This window comes from Kogia breviceps, chromosome 6, assembly GCF_026419965.1.
Source record: "Kogia breviceps isolate mKogBre1 chromosome 6, mKogBre1 haplotype 1, whole genome shotgun sequence".
Lineage (NCBI taxonomy): Eukaryota > Metazoa > Chordata > Mammalia > Artiodactyla > Physeteridae > Kogia > Kogia breviceps.
In genome coordinates, this window is record NC_081315.1 from 14,252,047 (window position 1) to 14,275,737 (window position 23,691).

Sequence of the window (23,691 nt, forward strand, 5' to 3'; positions counted from 1 at the left end):
AAATAATGTAGTTGATGCTTACTTTTAGGACTATTTCAAAGCCTAAAATTTTCTTCTAATCGTTTCCCTGCAAAGGAATCCTAAAATACTACTTGTTGGCTAATATAAGTTTTGTGTGCTAAGATGTTTGGTTTTATAGTTTATGTATGTTTGTGTATATTATATAAATATATATGTATATATAAATATTATGTTCAGTTTGGAGTCTGGCACAACTCCATTATGTGGATTAGAGCGTAAAATATTATAGAGGATCAAGTACTAAATGAAACGTAATATTTATTTATAAAAGGTGTAGATTGTTAAATAACAGGCGGCAGTGCTATGAACATTGTGTGTGAGGAGACCGGCCTTTGACCCTCCTGGAAAGCACAGCTCAGAGTCACTAGTGACCATTCTTTTTATTTTCAAAACAAAGCTTCTCAGCAAACACGCTAAGATTTTATTTACAGGGAATTCTCTGACACATTTCGATTGCTGTGTAGTCGGGTAGAGCAAGTCCTGAGTAATGACCGACTTTCAAGTTTCTGCGGTCATGCCTATTCATTAGAAGTTAGTGTTTTATGTTGTTGGTCTGTTCTGGTTCTTCTTTGTAGGTGAAAGGCACTGAAGGAAGTTCAGTTTTTTAAAACTTGAATAATTCTGTAGTTATATCTCCTTAGAAAACTTAGTCACATAGCCGTGGAAATGAAAGAAGGCATCAGAAGTGACTCAATTTAGCGATTATCATTCCTTTTGTAAAACAAAACAAAAAAAACAATGCCATATTTTTTGGAGACAAGTTAGAATATATAAGGGATTTTGTTGTCTGTCTGTTTCAAAAGAAGACTCATTTGTATTCTTTTGGGTAACCAGTGCCTTATTGAATTTGTATATACTGTAATTATTCAGGACTAGGGAACAAACAATTGTATTGTATTTGTTACAAATTGTATATGGCTTTGTTTTAACATTCCCCCGGAATAAAATGGTTTCATTCTCCCCCTGGAAAGAACATGTCTGTTATCTTACAGTTGTGCCTTTTTTCCTCTTTAAAAATCTCACATTGTAGCAGGCGGGAAAGGCAGCCACGGAGAGCGTTGCAGGTAAGCGTGTGCATCTGGTGGCAGGAGAGCAAGACGAATGGTCTGATGTCTCCTGTCTTCTCTATAATTAGGAGGCACGGTCATCTGTTGAGAGCGAGAGGAAAGGTAGAAAAGTTGGCGACAAGGTCTAAAATTGCATCACCGTAGGATATCACAGCCGGATGGCTGCAGGCAGCGCCGAGGGCCCTGTTAAGATGGATGGTGCGAACTGTGGCTTAGTGGCCACGGTGTGGCCCCTGGACCACCGTACAGCCCGCACGTGAACCCGGCCTCCCTCATTCTCTCCGCTCCGTGACAGTAGGCATGTGGTGCCCTCTCGAAGACTCAGTTTCTTCCCCTTGAAGGTGGGAATAATACTAATCTCTACTGCATGGAGTGGTTCTGAAGGTGAAAGGAAATAATCCATGCACCAAGCATGAGGTAAGCATTCAACTAACAATTACTATTAGCTGTTATTGCAAATCCCTTGTGCTACTCTGCTCTGTAATTTTATGATTTTATTTTTCGATCAGCAGCCCAACCTAGGCATGGAGACTGCGGCCACCGGATTCGTTCGGGGTTATCAAGCATATGCAGCAATGAGTCATGGGAAATCAGAATGATCATCATCAAAGTGATGGCTGACGTGGTCCAGAGGAAGAAGGGAGATTAAAGAGGAGGCAGCTGCTAGGCCCAGAGAAACAAGGTCGGAGGACAGGGAACCACGCTGGGGTCGAGACGGTGCGACAGCGGAAGGACAGGCTGAAGGTGTGGTCACAGGGGTGGGCAGGTTTATTAGTGGATCCGATTATTGGTGATGAGAGAGGAACCCCGAAGCCAGGCCGTTGGATCGGTGTCTGGGGATTCTGAAGCCTCCAGGATGGTGGCAGTCTAATGACCTGAAGGTTGCGGGGCAGGTTTCTCCAGGGCTGCAGGGGAATGGGGGGCAGTCAGTGAGGAGCAGAGAGTGGAGACAGGCTGGTAGGGCCTGACGGCCTGGCGTACAAAGGACCGGGCTTCCGTGCAGGGGCAGCAGCCTGGAAGGAGCACAGCCGTAGGAGCAAGACTCCATCCTTCCTGCCAGCTGTGAGGTACGTGGGCTGTGGAACAACCCAGTTGTTGCTGTTCATTCTGAGTCGGTGTGCCCTGGAGAGGAGAAGACCCTCTGCGGAGGGACAGGGAACTTGCTAGGTTGTTTGTCCGTGGACGGGGGGTCCTGGAGGGCAGAGAGCAAAGTTTGTCTTTGAGGGCGTCCGTTGGAGGCTGGATTAGGAGAGAGGAAATCCAGAGTTGTTTGGGCGCAGAGACTACAGGCGGGCTTGCCTCTCCGTTACCAAGGACTCTCGAGTTTTTGTGTGATTGGCTGTGTTGACCCAGCTGCACCACATCCCAGCATTGGGATTCAGATCGATTTAACTCCCGTCCTGTGGTTTTCACCATCTCAGTTCTGTGGAAGAACATAGTCTGAGCCCCAATCTTCTCCCCTGTAAATTGGGACAAAATTCCCACCTCACAGAGCTCTTAGGAGGAACAGGTGAGGTGAACATGTGAAGAATGTGATGGCCCCGCACCAGCTACACAGCAGGTGCTCATAAATACTGCTTTTCCTCGCTGACATTAGTTTTACAGGATGTAAAGATGGCAACGTTTAAAACAAGCCAGAGGGCTTCCCTGGTGGCGCAGCGGTTGAGAGTCCGGCTGCCGATGCGGGGGACGCGGGTTCGTGCCCCGGTCCGGGAGGATCCCACGTGCCGCGGAGCGGCTGGGCCCGTGAGCCGTGGCCGCTGCGCCTGCGCGTCCGGAGCCTGTGCTCCGCAACGGGAGAGGCCACAGCAGTGAGAGGCCCGCGTACCGCAAAAGTACCCCCCCCCCACTCCCAGGTGGTGGCTGTAACCGGCTACAGGGAGCTCTGGGGCTGATGGGGGTGGGGGTTCTTTGCCCCGGCCGCCCTCCTGAACTCTCCCGTGACTCTAACCCCGAGAGGGGCTCGGGCAGCCTCCCACCCGCGCCGTGACTTGGAAAATGTGCGCGTGCTTTCTTGAGTGCGGGTTTCCCAACAGGAACGCCGGCCACCAAAGCTCCAAAGCAAGGTTCGAGGGGTGGCGCCGGGCTGGGTCTCTGCTGCCATGTGCTTTCTGTGCGCAGTGCCATTTTGTTCTCTACTGGGTTTCCATTCTTTTCATGGAGTTAAATTCTCAGCCACAGGACTCTCTTCTCCCTTCTGTTTTAACCAGCTTCCAGTTCACACAGCGCCACCACTTCCTGAGCCCCGACCCGCAGCTGGCTTTGCGAGCCCAGCCTTGGATCAGCCCTAAGTCGGGGGGGGGGGCGCTGTGCCTAAGGGCTGCCCCAGTCACTCACAAGCTCTTTGGCTCAAGCCTGCGGGAGGGGAAGGCACGGGAGCCTCCCATCAAAGGCGCTTCTCGGCTCGGCTCCCTCATTAGGAAAGGGCTGCCGCCCAGCGCTCCCCGCACGCTGGAGTCTCGCCCTCGCGCGTCACCCCGAGGCGGCGGCTGGATGTGCTTCCGCAGCACGTGCTCTGCCTGGCATTGGCTGTAGCTCCGGGCATCCTCGCCTTTCATTTCCTACCTACTAGTGCTGCTGTTGGCAGACTTCATTTACTTATCTTTTTAAATTTTATTGAAGTGCAGTTGATTTACAGTGGTGTGTTAATTTCTGCTGTACGGCAAAGTGACTCAGTTATACATTTATTTTTTTCATGTTCTTTTCCATTATCATTTATCACAGGGTCTATATTTTTTAACATATTTATTGGAGTATAATTGCTTTACAATGCTCTGTTAGTTTCTGCTTTGTAACAAAGTGAATCAGCTATACCTATACATATGTCCCCATATCTCTTCCCTCTTTGAGTCTCCCTCCCTCCCACCCTCCCCATCCCATCCCTGTAGGTGGTCACAAAGCACCGAGCTGATCTCCCTGTGCTATGCGGCTGCTTCCCACTAGCGATCTAATTTACATTTGGTAGTGTGTATATGTCCATGCCACTCTCTCACTTCGTCCCAGCTTCCCCTTCCCTCTCCCTGTGTCCTCAAGTTCATTCTCTACGTCTGCATATTTATTCCTGTCCTGCCCCTAGGTTCATCAGAGCCATTTTTGTTGTTGTTGTTGTTTTGATTCCATATATATATGTGTTAGCATGCGGTATTTCTTTTTCTCTTTCTGACTTACTTCACTATGTATGACAGACTCTAGGTCCATCCACCCCTCTACAAATAACTCAGTTTCGTTTCTTTTTATGGCTGAGTAATAGTCCATTGTATATATGTGCCACATCTACTTTATCCATTCATCTGTCAATGGACACTTAGGTGGCTTCCATGTCCTGGCTATTGTAAATAGAGCTGCAATGAACACTGTGGTACATGACTTTTTGAATTCTGGTTTTCTCAGGGTATATGTCCAGTAGTGGGACTGCTGGGTTGTATGGTAGTTCTATTTGTAGTGTTTTAAGGAACCTCCATACTGTTCTCCATAGTGGCTGTATCAATTTACATTCCCAACAACAGTGCAAGAGGGTTCCCTTTTCTCCACACCCTCTCCAGCATTTGTTGTTTGTAGATTTTTTGATGATGGCCATTCTGACCAGTGTGAGGTGATACCTCATTGTAGTTTTGATTTGCATTTCTCTAATGATTAGTGATGTTGAGCATCCTTTCATGCATTTGTTGGCAATCTGTATATCTTCTTTGGAGAAATGTCTATTTAGGTCTTCTGCCCGTACTTGGATTGGGTTGTTCATTTTTTTGATATTGAGCTGCGTGAGCGGCTTGTATATTTTGGAAATTAATCCTTTGTCAGATGCTTCATCTGCAAATATTTTCTCCCATTCTGAGGGTTGCCTTTTCGTCTTGTTTATGGTTTCCTTTGCTGTGCAAAAGCTTTTAAGTTTCATTAGGTCCCATTTGTTTATTTTTGTTTTTATTTCCCTTTCTCTAGGAGGTGGGTCAAAAAGGATCTTGCTGTGATTTATGTCATACTGTGTTCTACATATGTTTTCCTCTAAGAGTTTGATAGTGTCTGGCCTTACATTTAGGTCTTTAACAATTTTGAGTTTATTTTTGTGTATGGTGTTGGGGAATGTTCTAATTTCATTCTTTTACATGTAGCTGTCCAGTTTTCCCAGCACCACTTATTGAAGAGGCTGTCTTTTCTCCATTGTATATTCTTGCATCCTTTATCAAAGATAAGATGACCATATGTGCGTGGGTTTATCTCTGGGCTTTCTGTCCTGTTCCACTGATCTATATTTCTGTTTTTGTGCCAGTACCATACTGTCTTGATTACTGTAGCTTTGTAGTATAGTCTGAAGTCATGGAGCCTGATTCCTCCAGCTCCGTTTTTCTTTCTCAAGAATGCTTTGGCTATTCGGGGTCTTTTGTGTTTCCATACAAATTGTGAATTTTTTTGTTCTAGTTATGTAAAAAATGCCATTGGTAGTTTGATAAGGATTTCATTGAATCTGTAGATTGCTTTGGGTAGTATAGTCATTTTCACAATGTTGATTTTTCCAGTGCAAGAACATGGTATATGTCTACATCTGTTTGTATCACCTTTAATTTCTTTCATCAGTGTCTTATAGTTTTCTGCACACAGGTCTTTTGTCTCCTTAGGTAGGTTTATTCCTAGGTATTTTATTCTTTTTGTTGCAACGGTAAATGGGAGTGATTCCTTAATTTCTTTTTCAGATTTTTCATCATTAGTGTATAGGAGTGCTAGAGATTTCTGTGCATTAATTTTGTATCCTGCTACTTTACTAAGTTCATTGATTAGCTCTAGTAGTTTTCTGGTAGCTTCTTTAGGATTCTCTGTGTATAGTATCATGTCACCTATAAACAGTGTCAGTTTTACTTCTTCTTTTCCAATCTGTATTCCTTTTATTTGTTTGTCTTCTCTGATTGCTGTGGCTAAAACTTCCAAAACTATGTTGAATAATAGTGGTGAGAATGGGAAACCTTGTCTTGTTTGTGATCTTAGTGGAAATGGTTTCAGTTTTTCACCATTGAGAATGATGTTGGCTGTGTGTTTGTCATATATGGCCTTCATGATGTTGAGGTAAGTTCTCTCTATGCCTACTTTCTGGAGGGTTTTTATCATAAATGGGTGTTGAATTTTGTCAAAAGCTTTTTCTGCGTCTCTTGGGATGATCATATGGTTTTTCTCCTTCAATTTGTTAATAAGATGTATCACATTGATTTGCGTATACTGAAGAATCCTTGCATTCCTGAGATAAACCCCACTTGATCATGGTGTATGATCCTTTAAATGTGCTGTTGGATTCAGTTTGCTAGTATTTTGTTGAGGATTTTTGTATCTGTGTTCATCAGTGATATTGGCCTGTAGTTTTCTTTTTTCTCTGACATCTTGGTCTGGTTTTGGTTTCAGGGTGATGGTGGCCTCGTAGAATGAATTTGGGAGTGTTCTTCCTTCTCCTATATTTTGGAAGAGTTTGAGAAGGACAGGTGTTAGCTCTTCTCTAAAAGTTTGATAGAATTCTCCTGTGAAGCTATCTGGTCTTGGGCTTTCGTTTGTTGGAAGTTTTTAAATCACAGTTTCAATTTCACTGCTTGTGATTGTTCTGTTTATATTTTCTATTTCTTCCTGATTCAATCTCAGAAGGTTGTGCTTTTGTAAGAATTTGTCCATTTCTTCCAGGTTGTCCATTTTATTGGCATATAGTTGCTTGTAGTAATCTCTCATGATCCTTTGTATTGCTGTAGTGTCAGTTGTTACTTCTCCTTTTTCATTTCTAATTCTATTGATTTGAGTCTTCTCCCTTTTTTTCTTGATGAGTCCAGCTAATAGTTTATCAATTTCGTTTATCTTCTGAAAGAACCAGATTTTAGTGTTATTGATCTTTGCTATTGTTTCCTTCATTTCTTTTTTTTTTTTTTTTTTTTTTTTTTTGTGGTACGTGGGCCTCTCACTGTTGTGGCCTCTCCCGTTGCGGGGCACAGGCTCCGGACGCGCAGGCTCAGCGGCCATGGCTCACGGGCCCAGCCGCTCTGCGGCATGTGGGATCTTCCCGGACCGGGGCACGAACCCGTATCCCCTGCATCGGCAGGCGGATTCTCAACCACTGCGCCACCAGGGAAGCCCTCATTTCTTTTTCATTTATTTCTGATCTGATCTTTATGATTTCTTTCCTTCTGCTAACTTTGGGTGTTTTTGTTCTTCTTTCTCTGATGGCTTTAGGTGTACAGTTAGATTGTTTGAGATGTTCTTGTTTTTTGAGGTAGGCTTGTATAGCTATAAACTTCCCTCTTAGAACTGCTTTTGCTGCATCCCATAGGTTTTGGGTTGTTGTGTTTTCATTGTCATTTGTTTCTAGGTATTTTTTGATTTCTTCAGTGATCTCTTGGTTATTTAGCAGTGTATTGTTTAGCTTCCATGTGTTTGTATTATTTTTTTTACAGTTTTTTTTTCCTGTAATTACTATCTAGTCCCATAGCATTGTGGTCGGAAAAGATACTTGGTACGATTTCAATTTTCTTAAATTTACCAAGGCTTGATTTGTGACCCATGATATGATCTATCCTGGAGCATGTTCCATGAGCACTTGAGAAGAACGTGTATTCTGTTGTTTTTTGAATGAATGTCCTACAAATACCAATTAAGTCCATCTTGTTTAATGTATCATTTAAAGCTTGTGTTTCCTTATTGATTTTTATTTTGAGTGATCTGTCCATTGGTGAAAGTGGGTTGTTAAAGTTGCCTACTATTATTGTGTTACTGTTGATTTCCCCTTTTATGGCTGTTAGCATTTGCCTTATGTATTGAGGTACTCCTATGTTGGGTGCATAAATATTTACAATTTTTATATCTTCTTCTTGGATTGATCCCTTGATCCTTATGTAGTGTCCTCTTTGTCTCCTGTAATGATCTCTGTTTTAAAGTCTTTTTTGTCTGATAGGAGAATTGCTACTCCAGTTTTCTTCTGATTTCCATTTGCATGGAATATCTTTTTCCATCCCCTCACTTTCAGTTTGTATGTGTCCCTAGGTCTCAACTGGTTCCGTTGTGGACAGCATAAATATGGGTCTTGTATTTTTATCCATTCAGCCAGTCTCTGTCTTTTGGTTGGAGCATTTCATCCATTTACGTTTAAGGTAGTTAGCGATATGTGTGTTCCTATTACCATTTTCTTAACTGTTTTGGGTTTGTTATTGTAGGTCTTTTCCTTCTCTTGTGTTTCCTGCCTGGAGAAGTTCCTTTAGCATTTGTTGTAAAGCTGGTTTGGTGGTGCTGAATTCTCTGAGGTTTTGCTTGTCTGTAAAGGTTTTAATTTCTTCATCGAATCTGAATGAGATCCTTGCTGGGTAGAGTAATCTTGGTTGTAGGTTTTTGCCTTTTATCACTTTAAATATGTCCTGCCACACCCTTCTGACTTGCAGAGTTTCTGCTGAAAGATCAACTGTTAACCTTATGGGGATTCCCTAGTGTGTTATTTGTTGCTTTTCCCTTGCTGATTTTAATATTTTTTCTTTGTATTTTATTTTTGATAGTTTGATTAATATATGTCTTGGCGTTTTTCTCCTTGGATTTATCCTTTATGGGACTCTCTGGGTTCCTGGACTTGATTTCCTTTCCCATGTTAGGGAAGTTTTCAACTATAAGCTCTTCAAATATTTTCTCAGTCCTTTTCTTTTCTCTTCTTCTGGGACCCCTGTAATTTGAATGTTGGTTCATTTAATGTTGTCCCAGAGGTCTCTGAGACTGTCCTCAATTTTTTTCATTCTTTTTCTTTATTCTGCTTTGTGGTAGTTACTTCCACTCTTGTATCTACCAGGTCACTTATCCATTCTCCTGCCTCAGTTATTCTGCTATTGATTCCATCGAGAGAATTTTTATTTCATTTATTGTGTTGTTTATCATTGTTTGTTTGCTGTTTAGTTCTTCTAGGTCCTTGTTATAAACGTTTCTTGTATTTTCTCCATTCTATTTCCACAATTTTGGATCATCTTTACTATCACTACTCTGAATTCTTTTTCAGGTAGACTGCCTATTTCCTCTTCATTTGTTTGGTCTGGTTGGTTTTTACCTTGCTCCTCCATCTGCTGTGTGGTTCTCTTCTCATATTGCTTAACTTACTGTGTTTGGGGTCTCCTTTTCACAGACTGCAAGTTCGTAGTTCCCCTTTTTTTTGGTGTCTGCCTCCAGTAGGTAAGGTTGGTTCAGTGGGTTGTGTAGGCTTCCTGGTGGAGGGGACTGGTGCCTGTGTTCTGGTGGATGAGGCTGGATCTTATCTTTCTGTTGGCCAGGGCCATGTCTGTGGTGCATTTTGGGGTGTCTGTGAACTTAGTATGCTTTTAGGCAGCCTCTCTGCTAATGGGTGGGGTTGTGTTCCTGTCTTGCTAGTTGTTTGGCATGGGGTGTCTAGCACTGGAGCTTGCTGGTTGTTGAGTGGAGCTGGGTCTTAGTGTTGAGAAGGAGATCTCTTGTCCATTGATATTATTTATGAGGGTTCGGGAGGTCTCCAGTGGACCAATGTCCTGAACTCAGCTCTCCCACCTCAGAGGCTCACGCCTGACACCTGACAAGAACACCAAGACTCTGTCAGCCACATGGCTCAGAAGAAAAGGGAGAAAAGAAATAAAATAAAATAAAATAAAGTTGTTAAAATAAAAAATAAATTATTTAAAAAATTAAGTAACTAAAAAAAAAAAGACAGCAACCAAACCAATAAACAAATCCACTAATGATAACAAGCACTAAAAACTATACTAATAAAAAACGGACAGACTGAACCCTAGGACAAAAAGTAAGAGCAAACCTATACGGACAAAATCACTCCAAGAAGCATACAGATACACACTCACGAAAAGAGAAAAAGGAAAAATATATATATATATTTATTTTTAAAAAGAGCAACCAAATCAATAAATCTACCAATGATAATAAGCTCTAAATACTAAACTAAGATAAACACAAAGCCAGAGGCAAATTAGGTGCAGACAGCAAACCCCAAGTCTACAGTTGCTCCCGAAGTTCACCGCCTCAATTTTGGGGTGATCCGTTGTCTATTCAGGTTTTCCACAGATGCAGGGCACTTCAAGTTGATTGTGGAGCTTTAATCCGCTGCTCCTGAGGCTGCTGGGAGAGATTTCTCTTTGTCTTCTTTGTTCGCACAGCTCCCGGGGTTCAGCTTTGTTTGGATTTGGCTCCGCCTCTGCGTGTAGGTCGTCTGAGGGCGTCTCTTTTCGCTCAGACAGGACGGGGTTAAAGGAGCCGCTGATTCGGGGGCTCTGGCTCACTCAGGCCGGGGGGAGGGAGGGGCACGGATGTGGGGCGAGCCTGCGGATGCAGAGGCCAGCGTGACGTTGCACCAGCCCGAGGCGCGCTGTGCGTTCTCCCGGGGAAGCTGTCCCTGGATCCCGGGACCCTGGCAGTGGCGGGCTGCACGGGCTCCCGGGAGGGGAGGTGTGGAGAGTGACCTGTGCTCGCACACAGGCTTCTTGGTGGCGGCAGCAGCGGCCTTAGCGTCTCATGCCCGTCTTTGGGGTCCGTGCTGATAGCCACGTCTCGCGCCCGTCTCTGGAGCTCCTTTAGGAAGTGCTGTGAATCCCCTCGCCTCGAGCACCCTGAAACAATGGTCTCTTGCCTTTTCGGCAGCTCCAGACTTTTTCCCGGACTCCCTCCCGGCCAGCCGTGGCGCAGTAACCCCTTCAGGCTGTTTTCACTCTGCCAACTGCAGACCTCTCCCTGGGATCCGACCGAAGCCCGAGCCTCAGCTCCCAGCCCCGGGAGCAGACAAGCCTCTCGGGCTGGTGAGTGCCGGTCGGCACCGATCCTCTGTGCGGGAATCTCTCCGCTTTGCCCTCCGCACCCTGTGGCTGCGCTCTCCTCCGCGGCTTCGAAGCTTCCCCCTCCGCCACCCACAGTCTCCACCCGCGAAGGGGCTTCTAGTGTTTGGGAACCTTTCCTCCTTCACAGCTCCCTCCCACTGGTGCAGGTCCCGTCCCTGTTCTTTTGTCTCTGTTTATTCTTCTTTTCTTTTGTCCTACCCAGGCACTTGGGGAGTTTCTTGCCTTTTGGGAGGTCTGAGGTCTTCTGCCAGCGTTCGGTGGGTGTTCTGTAGGAGCAGTTCCACGTGTAGGTGTATTTCTGATGTATTTCTGGGGAGGAAGGTGATGTCCACATCTTCCTCCGCCATCCGGAAGGTCCCCCCATCACAGGATGTTGAATGCAGTTCCCTGTGCTATACAGCATGACCTTGCTGTTGACCCATCCTGTATACACCAGTCTGCATCTGCTAAGCCCGACCTCCCAGCCCATCCCTCCCCCCTCCCCCTTGGCAACCACAAGTCCATTCTCTCTGTGCGGACTTCATTTAAAATCGCGTCTCTGAGGGTCTGGCGTCCCACTTGCTTTCTTGCCCACTCCCCAGGGCCTCTGACAGCAGTCCCCAGACCCAGTCCCCCCATAAACGCTAACCTGGGGGCTTAAAACACTCCCAACACCCAGGCCCACACCCCAGACCCACGAAGTCAGGTTCTCTGAGGGTGAGATCCAGGCAGTTGTGTTTGGTAAGAAGTCCTCCCGTGACTCAAGTGTGTGGAGACGCCTGAGAAGCACCGTTCTGGAACCTCATCGTGGCTCGAGGGACGCTGAGATGACTATCTGTGCAGAATCCAAGAGCTTCTCTGTCCTATGAAGGAAACACCACGTGACTCTTCACACAGAGGGCTTTGCTGTGAAGAAACAAGGGAGGTGGCACTCTCTGTTGCTTATAAATATAATTTATTACCTGTTTAAAAATTCTTTTACATTTTGTCCACGTTGGCTGATAGGCTAAATGCAGGCAAATGTACAAACCGAGGCACTGCAGGAAAATGGGGAGAGGCAGCCAGGGAGAGAGGAGCGACGCAGCCAGAGCCGGCATCCCTCGCTTCCGGCACGCGGGCAACGCGGACGGGACCCCAGAGCGCAAGCCTCCGCAGGGGTTTTCTAGAAAAGGAGTTGCATAGAAGATGCAGCAAGAGGGAACTCCACGACAACAAAAGAAGTGTTCCATACCCGAAAAGCCAAAGCTGTGTCGTGTTTAAAAAAAAAGACAACAAAGCACAAAACCTTAATGTGACATTTCTGCAGTTGAACTGCCCCCCGGGGGGTAGCAGGTGACGGACACAGCACTTCACCACAGACTGCTGGGAGTTTTCTCTGCCAAACACGGGTCGTCTTCTTTGGAAAGAGCGACGAGGAAGGTCACCGACTTGCGACAGGTCAACGTTAGACTCGGTGAACACATACAACACCTTGACACCCCCCCCCCACACACACACACACATGCTAGTCTCTGCAACTGGGCTAAACGCACCCCGTCGGGAGGGTGAGGGTCTCACTACCAACCGGGGGCCTGGGAAAGAGCAAAGGGGAGAATGCAAATCGCACGTTCAGCTCGTTCCACCGGCCGTGGGTTTCTTGCTCTTTTATGCTGCTCTAAACAGGTTTAGATTCTAGGACATAGTTCAGGTCATGATTCTTGGATGTTGCCTCACGGCAGTGCCGATGTTCAGAGGTGAAGGGCTCATCGATTCTTAGGCTGCCCGTCAGCAAAAATGGCCTGCGACTCACGTACTGAACTCAGTCCTGAGGGTTTTTCCACCCTGGGTAGATGCCGTCAGGTTCAGCAGCAGCTGTGGTAATGCCAAGTCCAGTAGACTTCTGGAATTGAAGGTTGGCACGTAGGATTGAAGCATGTTTGTTAAATTAAAGACCCTGAAGTGCTATGGCCTCAGCAACTTAGAATTCTGCTGAGGCACCATCTGAAATGGCCCATTTAGAGGCTGGCATATGGTAGCAGATGCTTTGCCTGGTGGGCAGCTGACCTTATCTCAGGGCACCTTCCTTGTTTCCTGCTCCATAGCTGGTAGGCCAAGACTCTCCTGACATTCTGCAGGGATACCGGAAGATCTCTGGACAGTTCTCTGCAATACGCAGAAGTCTAAGTATACAGCGGGCTGGGAAGTAGCCTCTTATACCTGCTTGGTTTTGTGTGCTAGTGCATTTGTGGAGTTCCTGTCTGTCCTGGCAACACCGCCCTCGACCGTGCTAAAATAGGGCTGGGAGTGTACGTTACGTTTTGTTTCATGAGCCCATAAATATCCTACCTGCAGATCAGTACAAGGAGGTGACAGGGCCACTGAAAAAGCAGGGTGCCATGAACTCTTCTGAAGACATTTTTAGAGCAGGATTTCCCCGAATGGGAGCAATCACAAGGCTTACAAGACTACAGGATCAGGAAGTTAATTGTTAGTCTGTATCAGAAACAAGGCCATCTCCCTAGTTTTCAAAAATAGGAGGTTTCAGGCATGAATTCTGGAGATATTTATGACTCCATTTGGCTTACCTGAGCTGTATGGACACAGCCTCAAATGAACAATGCTTACAGTGTTATGTCTTCCCCTCATGCTTATTCCATGGGGGGGGGGGATATCATTTGAGAGGCAAAGGAACTATTTCAAAGTCATCATTGCAGCCAGGGATCATACAAATAGACTTCTTAGGGTAATGAAACAGCACTGCAGTGCACAAAGTTCTAAGGATTTCAGTCAACATTAGCTCAGTAAGGTTCAACAAAAAAAATACAAAAAAAACGAAAGAGCAAAGTGTAATCGTTGGTGCTATGAGGGACTCCAAGGGTAAAACAATGTTTGATTACCTTGAGATAATAATCAAAATATTTCCCTTATTGGATCCATAAAATCGAACGCTCATTGACCATTATCTTTACAGATACGTGGCTTTGAGCAATGGCATTGTGACTCACAAAAGCTCGCTTGTTCTCAGAGGAGATGGAGGAAACCCAGTTTCACTTTGGCTGTTTCCGCAGCCATCCTTGCTTTCATCGGCCGTGGACCTGGACTGAGGACTGAGGCCTCTGTGCGAGACTGATACCTTGACCAGAGCAACTGCTCAGCGAGAGCCAACGCTCCCATTCGACCTGCAGACTGAGAATTGGACAACTGAACTTTTTCTACCTACTTGACACTCTCTTGCAGGTCGGTATTTTTATTCGCTTGACCTCCGGGGGGCAGACCTTGTAGTGGCAAAGGCTGTGAATTCTGAGGAGACAGTGATCATCTACTGCTCCCTTCCTCAAACATAAATGACAGAGACAGCGGAGTAAGTGGACCAGGAGCACAGCTGCCGTGTCCCCGACAGACACACTTACGGACACATAAGCAAGAGCCTTGTCTGCTCCATTCTCCAGAAGTAGCAAAAACACAAACAAACAAAACTCGAGTATACTATTGGAATGTTTAAGGTATCCTTCTTATAGGAGAAATACCTCTAGAAAACCATTACTGTGTAGTTTCTCGACTGTCCTGAACTCGGTCTCCATGACTTCTTCCTAAACAATGGTTCTACTATTTGCAAGTCGGAAGATTAAAATCTACAAAATAATAGTATGTATACAAATGGCTAATGGTTATGCAGTTTAACAAGGGACATCTCACCCCCAATATTGCCCTGCTTTGGAAGAGCTTACACTGCTCCTGTGACAGTATGGGCATTTTTCTGGGTAGCTGAGTGTCCCCACCGGTGTTCAGCTGTTTATGAAAAGGCTACTGGCTGTGAGCACCTCGGTGTTACACGTTTGGCCTCACCTTGTGCCCACTTTTCAATTCGGAATCTGACTTCTATTCCTTCCAGATCACTTACAGGAAATGTGAATGAGTCTGGTGAGAGGAAGATGAAAACAGGAGGAAACCTCTGCCTTTAGGTCCCCAAATTCCGGAGGCTCATTCCTTCTCCTTGGTTACCAACCACAGTTTCCACTTCATTAGAGGCACTATTTTCATCCGCACATATGAAACTTATTTCTAAGTGGATGCTTCTTACACCCTCAAAAATAAATACTAGAGAACTAAAAGTAAGACTTAAAACATATAAATCCCAACGAAAAATATAAATATTAAACATGACAACTCTTCAGAAACTGTTTTGTACAGGTTTTTAGGTACTTCTATTATTCCTATAAGCAAAACCCAACTTGAGACGTGTTGTGTATGAACGGGTTAGTAACGAACGTCCTAGGCTCATAAGGACATGTAATGTTTGGTATGGCTAATTTAAGTGAAAACAATGTGAGAATGAGAAAAAACTATACTTGAAGTGAAAATGTCCCCACGTCTGTCTGTTTGTCGTAAAGGTCCTGCAGACGCTATAGGTATCCGTTCCCTTGGTCAAACAACGTTTCCTGAGTTTTCCTGTCGGACTCAGGATAGATCGTGTTACCCACCACCAGATGGCACCACGCACAAGTGATCGATTTGTTTTCCTTCCAGATGAACAAAACTGGTCTTTGCTCACAACCTACACAGAAGCCCTAGGAATGACAGGCAGGCAGGACGTGTCACAGGGTGGCTGAGAAGGCGGCTCCCTACGTGCTGAACTGCTGAGTCCGGATCTTAACCGCAGTCTAACAGTGATTACTTCACTCCCCCCAAAGCAGGAAATCAGAATTCGCAGGGACAATCATTTGATGTAAATGTAAACGCTGTGCTGTACCTATGGAACTTGCCATTCACCTGACGGGGCACATGACAGGGTCTAATGACAGATGAAGACCTCGCTTATAGGGAATCAACCGCTCTTCCCGTTTCCGGTGCTGAGATGTAGAACCCAAAACCACGAAGCACCGAAGTGAAACCCAAAGCCCCCCCCCTCAATGGGGGCCTCAAAAACACAGTTCCTGCTGTGTTCTATAGTTCTGTGTGGATGACTTTCTTTTAGTCAGTTTTGGAATTGATTTATCCGAATACTACATATTCATTCGCTCCTTTCCATTTTTCCTTAGGTATAAGATTTCTAATTCTTGACTTCCACAGATGACAGCCCCCCAAACCAGTAATGGTGAGTAACCCTGAGAAGTTATTTTAAGATGCAGCAACAGACAACAGCTCTCTTTCCTCCTTCTCCTTTTTAAAAATTATCTATTACATTTTTTAAATGTAGAATATAATTTTACTACCTTTTGGTCAAAGATGCATTGGTATAAGCATTATCCACTGAACTTGTTAGTGCAATCTTTCCCTTTCACAGTAACTGTAACATATTCTTATATATGGCACAGGGGGTGGTCTGAGAGAGATTATGCAATATGTATCTAAACCAGAAGATAAGAAAGAAAAGGCTCCCTCCAAGGTATCAACAGTTTCTCGATGGTGAGGATACAGGAAACTGGGAATATCAAAAAGTTACCAAAATAGTCAGGAGAGAAAATATATGTGGAAAGAAGGGGAAAAGGGTATAAAATTATTTCTAATTCAAATCCAGTCAGCAACTTGGATACCTCCAGCCCCAAAGTTAACCACAGCCACGTTTTGAAAGTTCTGATTCATACGCACGGGTGCTTGTTGTTCAATCTTGGTTTGGCTCCTGGGCTGTTGACTCTTTATCCCCCACCTGCTGAATGAATTGAGTCCCTGTGTTCAAACAAAAAGCCTGTGATGGTCCTAAGGAAATATCATAGTTTACACAAAGTAGTCTGTTGACTGACTATTTTTCAGTTAAAAATTTTTTTAATTAAAAAAAGTTTGACCAAGACAATAATAGAACATAATTTGCAACTAGTCAGGAAGGCAACTGGTCCCAAGAGAGGAAAGAAAGTGATAAGAAAGGGATGCCATCCCTGGGGGAAGAGCATGATGCAATGACACACAGACAAGACTTGAAAGCATAACAGATACGTTACAGGTTAGAATAATCGTCTTCCAAGTCGGGACTATTTGAAAGGCATAACGTAGCCTGGGCGAAAGGCTAGTTGAATCTGTAAATGATCCAGGTCAGCGTCCAGTGTGGTCTTCATACTGATGAAGGAGACGGGGGGCGGGGGTGGGGCGCGGGGCATCACAGTGGAAGTGGAGCATTCTAGAACCTTGAGCTGATCTAATCCCATCCCTTCAGTTTACAGGTGAGGAAGCTGAGGTCCAGTGAGGGTCAATGACTCTCCCAAGGTAGCACAGCTAGACAATGACAAAGCCAGACTGAGAACCGGTTTCTAGCTCAGAGGCTGTTTCCGCAACCACACTGCCTCCGAGGTAGACAGGGGACCCACGAGAGGCGTGCGGGGCCGTGTGACCACAATGCCGAGTGAGCCTGAACCGGAACGCTCGAAGAACGCTTCTCGTGAGGAGGCTCAGAGGACGAGCCCCTGCCTGAGCAGGCTCAGAGGCCAGACGGACAAAGCCAGCAAGCCATTTACCTCCTTTCCAGGCAGATTGATGGAAGAAAGATAAAAGGTCAAGGAAGCAATGCCTGTTTAATTAAACTGGTGACCACGCCCACCTTGTTATGAGGAGGTGCCCAGGTCAGTTCAATACCTAAATACTAACAGTACTGCTAACAAAAACAAGTTAAAAGAAAATCCTTTTACTAGAATACTTGTAAATACTCATCAATAATAATGATGATGATAATAATACCTTAAAAAAAAAAAAAAAACCACTTCAAGTTGCATCTTACAAACACACATGTTGTGGAAAAAAATGCTTGTTTGAGTGGCTGAACACGAATCTGTCTTCCCTGCCACGCTATAGCTTTATCCCCCAAGGGCATGAGGTGGGTGCCCTCAAGCGATAAGGAAGCCTTAGCTCTCTCTCCTTTATACTTAGATTCTCCACTTCCCTGATACAAACAGTAACACTGGTTCTACAAGTTCTAGAAACAGAACGCTGATGGGAGGATTATCTGAGACACTTGATGCACGTGATTTGTAGGAAAAGTCTGTGATTTCTCTGTAAATTACTAATCTGAAAGAGACACAGCAAACCGTCCACAGCTTCAACTTCAAATGATTTAAACAAAAATAGAACGAGCCATGGACAGTGTCTGCATCCCTGTCCAATCTGATGTAAACAACGTTTGTAGAAACTGGGTTTGTTAAGAAAGTTTATCCATATATCTGGATAGCAATAAAAAGCGTTTCCTAGGAAACTGTAAGATCCTGTACCACACAGCATACAGCCCAACTAAGAGGAAAATTAGGTTGATTTCTAAATTCAAGATACACATTTGTACAATCGTTCTTAACTCCTGTGACGATGTCCGGGTAGAGTGGGCCTGTATATCGGTAGTTGTGTCTGTTTTCCTTCTCTCTCCCGCTGCAATCTTGCCTGTGGAGCTCACTGGTCTAGACTGGGTTTCCTCCTCAGCTCTGCGCCCCTGGACGTCCACAGACTCCCTGTGACCCTTCTCCTTCTCCTTCAGCCCCAGCCTGGGTCAATACTGCCCTTCTGCTGCTAACGACACTACTGTTTCATGTCTTCCCATTTCCTCCAAGACAGCTGCCAGCACGCTCAGGTTTCCATCTGGGAAGTTCTGGGCTTCCCAAAGATCCAGGATGACGCCGGTTGGACTTGATTTGGTGGCAAAGTAATTCAAGTACCTGTAATTGGTAATGGGAAAATGTGCTGAATGGTGTGATTTACAGATCTATTTTCCTTTCCGTTTCTACTAAACCTTTTCGTTCCTGCACTTCCGTAAGTATAACCGGACCCACTTGGGAAACTGTGGCTTGCCGTGAGCCGTTCTGAATAACTCGCCCATATACTTCATCAGCTCAGCCCCAGACAGGAGCCGTGATGCCTTAACTTTGTTAACCTCAACTCTGAGTAAGAGAATTTAAGAGACCAGCTGTCTGTGGATCACATCCTAAACAGGAAACCAAGAGACTTATGTTTTCTTTCCACCCCAGGCTCTGATCATCTTTGACAGGTTACGCCATGCCTTTTGCTTGGCAGTGATGGCAGCGCCGTGGTTAGCGTGTTAATTACCCGTCCAGCATTTGGCCCTGCTCAGCCGGAGGTGAGGAACCATTAGTGAATGGATATATCATCAAGGGGGTTGAGCCCGTCACACAAAACCTGATACCTACAAATGTCAGATAAGCCCAGGATGTCTCTCAACCATGTGTTTGCGAGACCATGGTGCAAGATACAAGGTAGGAGCTTAATACATGTTGTCATAACGAAAAGTAAGTAAATGTACAAGATGGAGGAAAAAAAGCAAAGCTGCCCTGAGTCAGCTATATCAGTCCTGGAGCCCGCGGTCTCACAGGACCTAGTTCTGAAGCCTGGCCATACCCACCTGTCCAGGTTTAGCTTATGGGCCAGCATCCTCCAGTCATGACCCCTCGTCTGTGGGGCGTCCAGGCTGCTACAGAGCTTCTGCCGGATCGGGGGAGGGATGCTGAAAGCACCGGGCCCCGCCACGGTGGTGATGGTGGCTGCTGGATCCAGCAGAGGCAGATCGATGCCAGTAGGTTCCTGTAGTTCAGGCACAGGAACAACACAGCATTATTTCTGAAGACAAAAGCAATCCTCATCGAACCAATCAACATAATGCCTTGCTTTGAATGGTAAGAAGAGAACGAATGTCATTATTTATCTTCTCCTTAGTGAGAATGGCTTCTTTCTGGCGGAAAGCTGTGATTCTCTGTAACCTGGCTGAGAGGAAGAGGTACATTTTGAGCTGATTTTTGCATAGCCTTGGATTTATGGGTCTTCTGTAAGGACTGGGCTAGCTGGAGAGCTCGGGGGTAATTCGATTGCAGCTTTTCTAATGGGATTCTCCAGGATGAGCAAGGCTGAGATTTCGGGGGGGCGGGGGGAGAAGTGTTCAAAAGGGCAGCTCTTTGAGAATGAACTGATCTAGATCTGAGATTCTAGAGACGGTCTGACCCTGAGGGGAAGCCCTGGGCAAACGCTTGCGTAAATTCTCCCTCTAACCTCTGTAGAAGATGGCTCGGTCCTGCTTTTGTTGAATGAAAGGGAACACAGCTCTCCTCTAAATGACATCAAATTAAGACTAATTATTTAAAAGAAAATGGCGAACACAGAACATGGCTTTAGGGCAAAAAGCTGCTAACAGGATCCTCCCATTGCTGTACACCCTTATTTTTTTTTAAAATCTAATTTTAGTAGACAAAACCACAGATTGGCTCTTATGATAGTTTCAGCTCATAAAACAGCACGATTGCAAAATCTGAAATTCATCTGCAGGAGAAACTCTAATCATTTTCTGATCACTTCTGCTGGTTGGAAAAGCAAAAGCAAATGTTGCCTGGGGACTATTAAAGCAATAAAAGAAAATCCACTTAATCTACTTTAAATGTCATCTCTCTCTTTTTCAGAGCAGGTAACTCCGTGGTGAACATAATTAGTTGCTGGAGGATAAAACGGCCCCACGCAGGTCCAGCCATCAGGAAGTCTCGGGGTCTGGTGGAGGGCTCCGCCCAGACGTCAGTGCCCCCGCCATCCAGAGCCTCCCAGACCCTGCCGCGCCCGCACCTTGGGGCCACCGTCTGTGTTCCAGGATCAGCACCCAAGGCTCACTGCGAGGCTTGTGCAGTCACACGGCACAGGGTCCGTCCGGGGGCTCCGGAGGGCACGTTAGAGCAAAACACATTTTTTTTTTGCCACAGGACAGAAAGTGGTGTTGGCTGTGATCACAATATGTGGCCTCAGAACCCACAGCTTGGCAAACTGAGCCTCCGGGGATTCCAGTGGCTCCAGCGCATACCAGGACTGGAAAGACTGGTATGAAATACAGAAGCAACGAGTGGGAGTTGGAGTCCCTGAATCCCAAAGAGCTTTCCCTGCACCGGGTATAGAGCTCTTTCCGAGGCACCACGAGGACAGAGGGCTCCTGACCTCAAGGGCATAGGGCTTAAACAAAGGGGACCAGCAGAGAGGACTGAAGGCACACGTTCGTGATCTTCCACAGATTTACGGCGGGAATGTCTGCACCCAAGGGGCCGACGCTTCTGTTAGGTATAAACTTGGGAGGGGGCGGGCACAGGCGTAGAGAAGTCACACCTCGTCCCAGGGCCTAGCGCTACCGCCCACTTGCAAGTCCTGCTTGCTTCTCGTCCGGACCGTAACACCGGGGCCTAGAAGGAAACCCGTCCTGCCCGCCCCTGGCGGGTGTAGCGCTGCCTCGTGGCCTCCCGGCTGCTTCCCTGCGGTCCGTCCCTTACGCCAGACTCATCTTCCTAAAAGCCCAGTGCTGACGTTTCTCCTGACTTCCCTTGGTAAGTGTTCAATGGCTCTCCCACCACATGGATTCCCAAGTCCTTATCAGGCCATGAGGGTCAGCTGCAGGCCCTGCCCGGTGGGCTGGCCTGAAGCCGCAGGGATGCCCGTAGAGCCAGGCCTGCCATGGAGGAGGGGTCCCTCCACCTGACAGCCGGGCTCCTGCCTTTCTCAGGTGGCGCTGGCACGACGGGACCTTTCGCTGTTCCTAGCGCCTTCCTTAAGGATGTACTTTGATAGCTCTTTCTGCCCTCCCCCTCGACCTCGGTCAGGCAAACACCCCAAAAGCCGGGCTGGAAAGCATGTTCCCTGAGCACAGCCATCCGCCTGGAGCCCTCCTCCTCCGTCTGCACTACGCACGCTGGTTGTACTTACGCATGACTTCCTCTGACTTCCCAAACTTCTTGCAGATGAGAGTATTTTTGTCATCCTCAGAACTTCTAGGACCCTCAGGGCAGTGCCCTGAATGCCACAGTGCAGAGCAGTGCTGAGCTTCCTTCCAGCTAAACGTGGCTGAAGGTAAGGCTCTCCTCACTGTTCAACACTGAAGGTAAAGGCAGGCGCGACCCCCAGGAAGGTCTGCTCACACATACACGCCGTTCCCCTTCTCTTGGTGAATAAAGAACTGTCAGCACTGTACGTGGGCCTTCAAACTCTGAGTCTCCAGCCTTGGCTACTGTGCCTGTTTATCTCCTTGTGCGTGAGACACGGCCAAGAGGGCATGATTTCCTGTCTCTCTTATCAGATGGCTGACAGCAGCCTTGGAGGTAAAATACATAGATACCTTTACATTCGAATTTCATCTAGTAATTTCTGTTGCTGTTACTCCTTTCACTTCCAGGTATACTCTCACAGAACACTTATTATAATAATTGTTTATGATATTGGCACCATCTGTCTTTGATGTTATGATTCCCTTGGTTAAACATATGATTTTTCACCATTAACCAAACAGCTGCTATAGCACACATTTTCAACACCCCACAGGAGAAGCGACTTTCCTTTCCTGTATTCTGACTCTTCCTGAAGTCACTTAGAAAAACTAGATTTTCCCAAGGGTCCTTTTTGAACAGCTTATAGAAAACAGAGGAGGTGAGTGGCTAGGATGGCTAGAGCAGAGTGAGGCTTTGTACATTTTTAATATTGTTCTTTGTGTGCACGAAAGGGCTGCGTGGCGACGCTTAATAGGGTGATAATGTCTCTGTCTATACAGTAGTTAAAACTACAAGTCCTAACGAGACTGAAGTTTCTCTCTCTTCTCTGCTTTTTTTCCCTCTTGATGTTGATGGGCAGCTCCTCCTTTATTACCTCCCCTGTCCCTCTAAGGAAAAACCTTTTATTATCATTTATCCTCATACTTTTTAACTCTTCTAGGCATTTTCATTCTTAAACTTCATCTCTGTGAGACTAAAGGCTTTATCTCTAGGTAAGGAATCTCTGGCCAAGGCACCTACAGAGGAACAATTGTTCAGCTCTTGACATCGCCTCGGTCTATGTCAAGCGCAGCCTGGTCTCCCTGGGGGGGCAGCAGGTCCTGCGCCTGACTGCAGAGGCCAGGGGCCGAGGAGCTTTAGAAAGGAGCACCCGCTGAAGCCTTGAGCGGTGGGTAGCAGGGGGAGGGGAGCAGCTCATTTGCAGGAGATGGGACGTTGGAACAGCAACCCCGGGCCACCTGCCAGCCTGCCTTGTGACCCTAGGGAGGAGCCCTGTCCAGAAGACAGACGATACCGCCGGAGCCTTTCCTCGGGCTGGTTATGGCTTGTCAACCCCAGGGAACCCCTCTCCTCGAGCTTTTGATGAGGATCCAGGTCTCGGGGCTCTGCAGAGCCCACCGTTCAGCAGCACACAGCCTGGCTCCCGACATCAGTACCAGCCCAACTCTCCCCGCTCCGCGGGCCACATGCACCGCATTCAAATGCTAACAGCAGCGGCGGGACTCGGTGACCCGGAAGGAGAAGCAGCAGAGCGGCCCCTAGTCCCCAAACTCACCGGACTCGGGTCATTTCTGCCTCCCCGCCCCTCCCGTGAAGTGTGCGTGTCTGTCACAGGCCTCCGAGGAGACTAAAGGGTCGGCCTCCCCGAGCTGCCTGCCACCAGTTTGCAAAAGAAATCATCTTTCCCCCGTGTTGGCACGGGAAAGAAAGTCCTTACACTCATCACACTATGACGCGACCCTGTCTGGCGGGGGGGGTGGGGGTGGGGTGCCCTGACCAGCGCGCTTTCATTCGCGGCCACAGCTCATCTGCCTTTTCATCACATCGCTCACGCTGAACTGAAAGCAAGCATCAAAGGAGCAGACCTCCTCGCCCCCCCTTCCAAAATTCCGCAGCCTTTGTTGTGGCTGGAGCTGGGTGGGTATTGAGCTTTGCAGACCTGCTGGGCCTGGAAAGTGAAAACACCCTCCGGAGCCAGCAGGGGTGGTGCTGCGGGCCCGGGAGATGGGCCCGCACACAGAAAGGCCCGGCGGTTGCCATGGCGCCCTGACACCAAGATCACGCCTTGTGAATGTCACCGAGGCCTGTGACTAAAGTTATGAGTCAAAAGTCTCATGAGACGGAGGGAGGAAA

General features: G+C 46.6%; 1 protein-coding gene and 1 long non-coding RNA gene across 3 annotated transcripts in view; one reads left to right on the forward strand and one right to left on the reverse strand.

Annotated features, from left to right (window-relative positions):
• The first annotated feature begins 996 nt into the window (after nt 1-996).
• Nucleotides 997-22,327, forward strand: LOC131758456 (uncharacterized). Its single transcript, XR_010840964.1, has 8 exons — nt 997-1,505; nt 1,598-1,832; nt 13,821-14,086; nt 15,889-15,944; nt 16,998-17,400; nt 18,787-18,896; nt 19,490-19,550; nt 20,224-22,327. It is a non-coding gene; the product is annotated as an uncharacterized lncRNA (long non-coding RNA).
• UNC5C (unc-5 netrin receptor C) overlaps nt 16,318-23,691 on the reverse strand; it is a 392,714-nt gene continuing 385,340 nt past the window's right edge. For both annotated transcript variants that reach the window (XM_059066537.2, XM_067035523.1), the window contains 2 exons: nt 19,179-19,357; nt 16,318-18,477 (listed from right to left, as the gene is read on the reverse strand). In XM_059066537.2, coding sequence (XP_058922520.1) covers nt 18,312-18,477; nt 19,179-19,357 — 345 coding nt within the window. In that variant the 3' untranslated portion in view covers nt 16,318-18,311. The remainder of the gene's footprint in view (nt 18,478-19,178; nt 19,358-23,691) is intronic.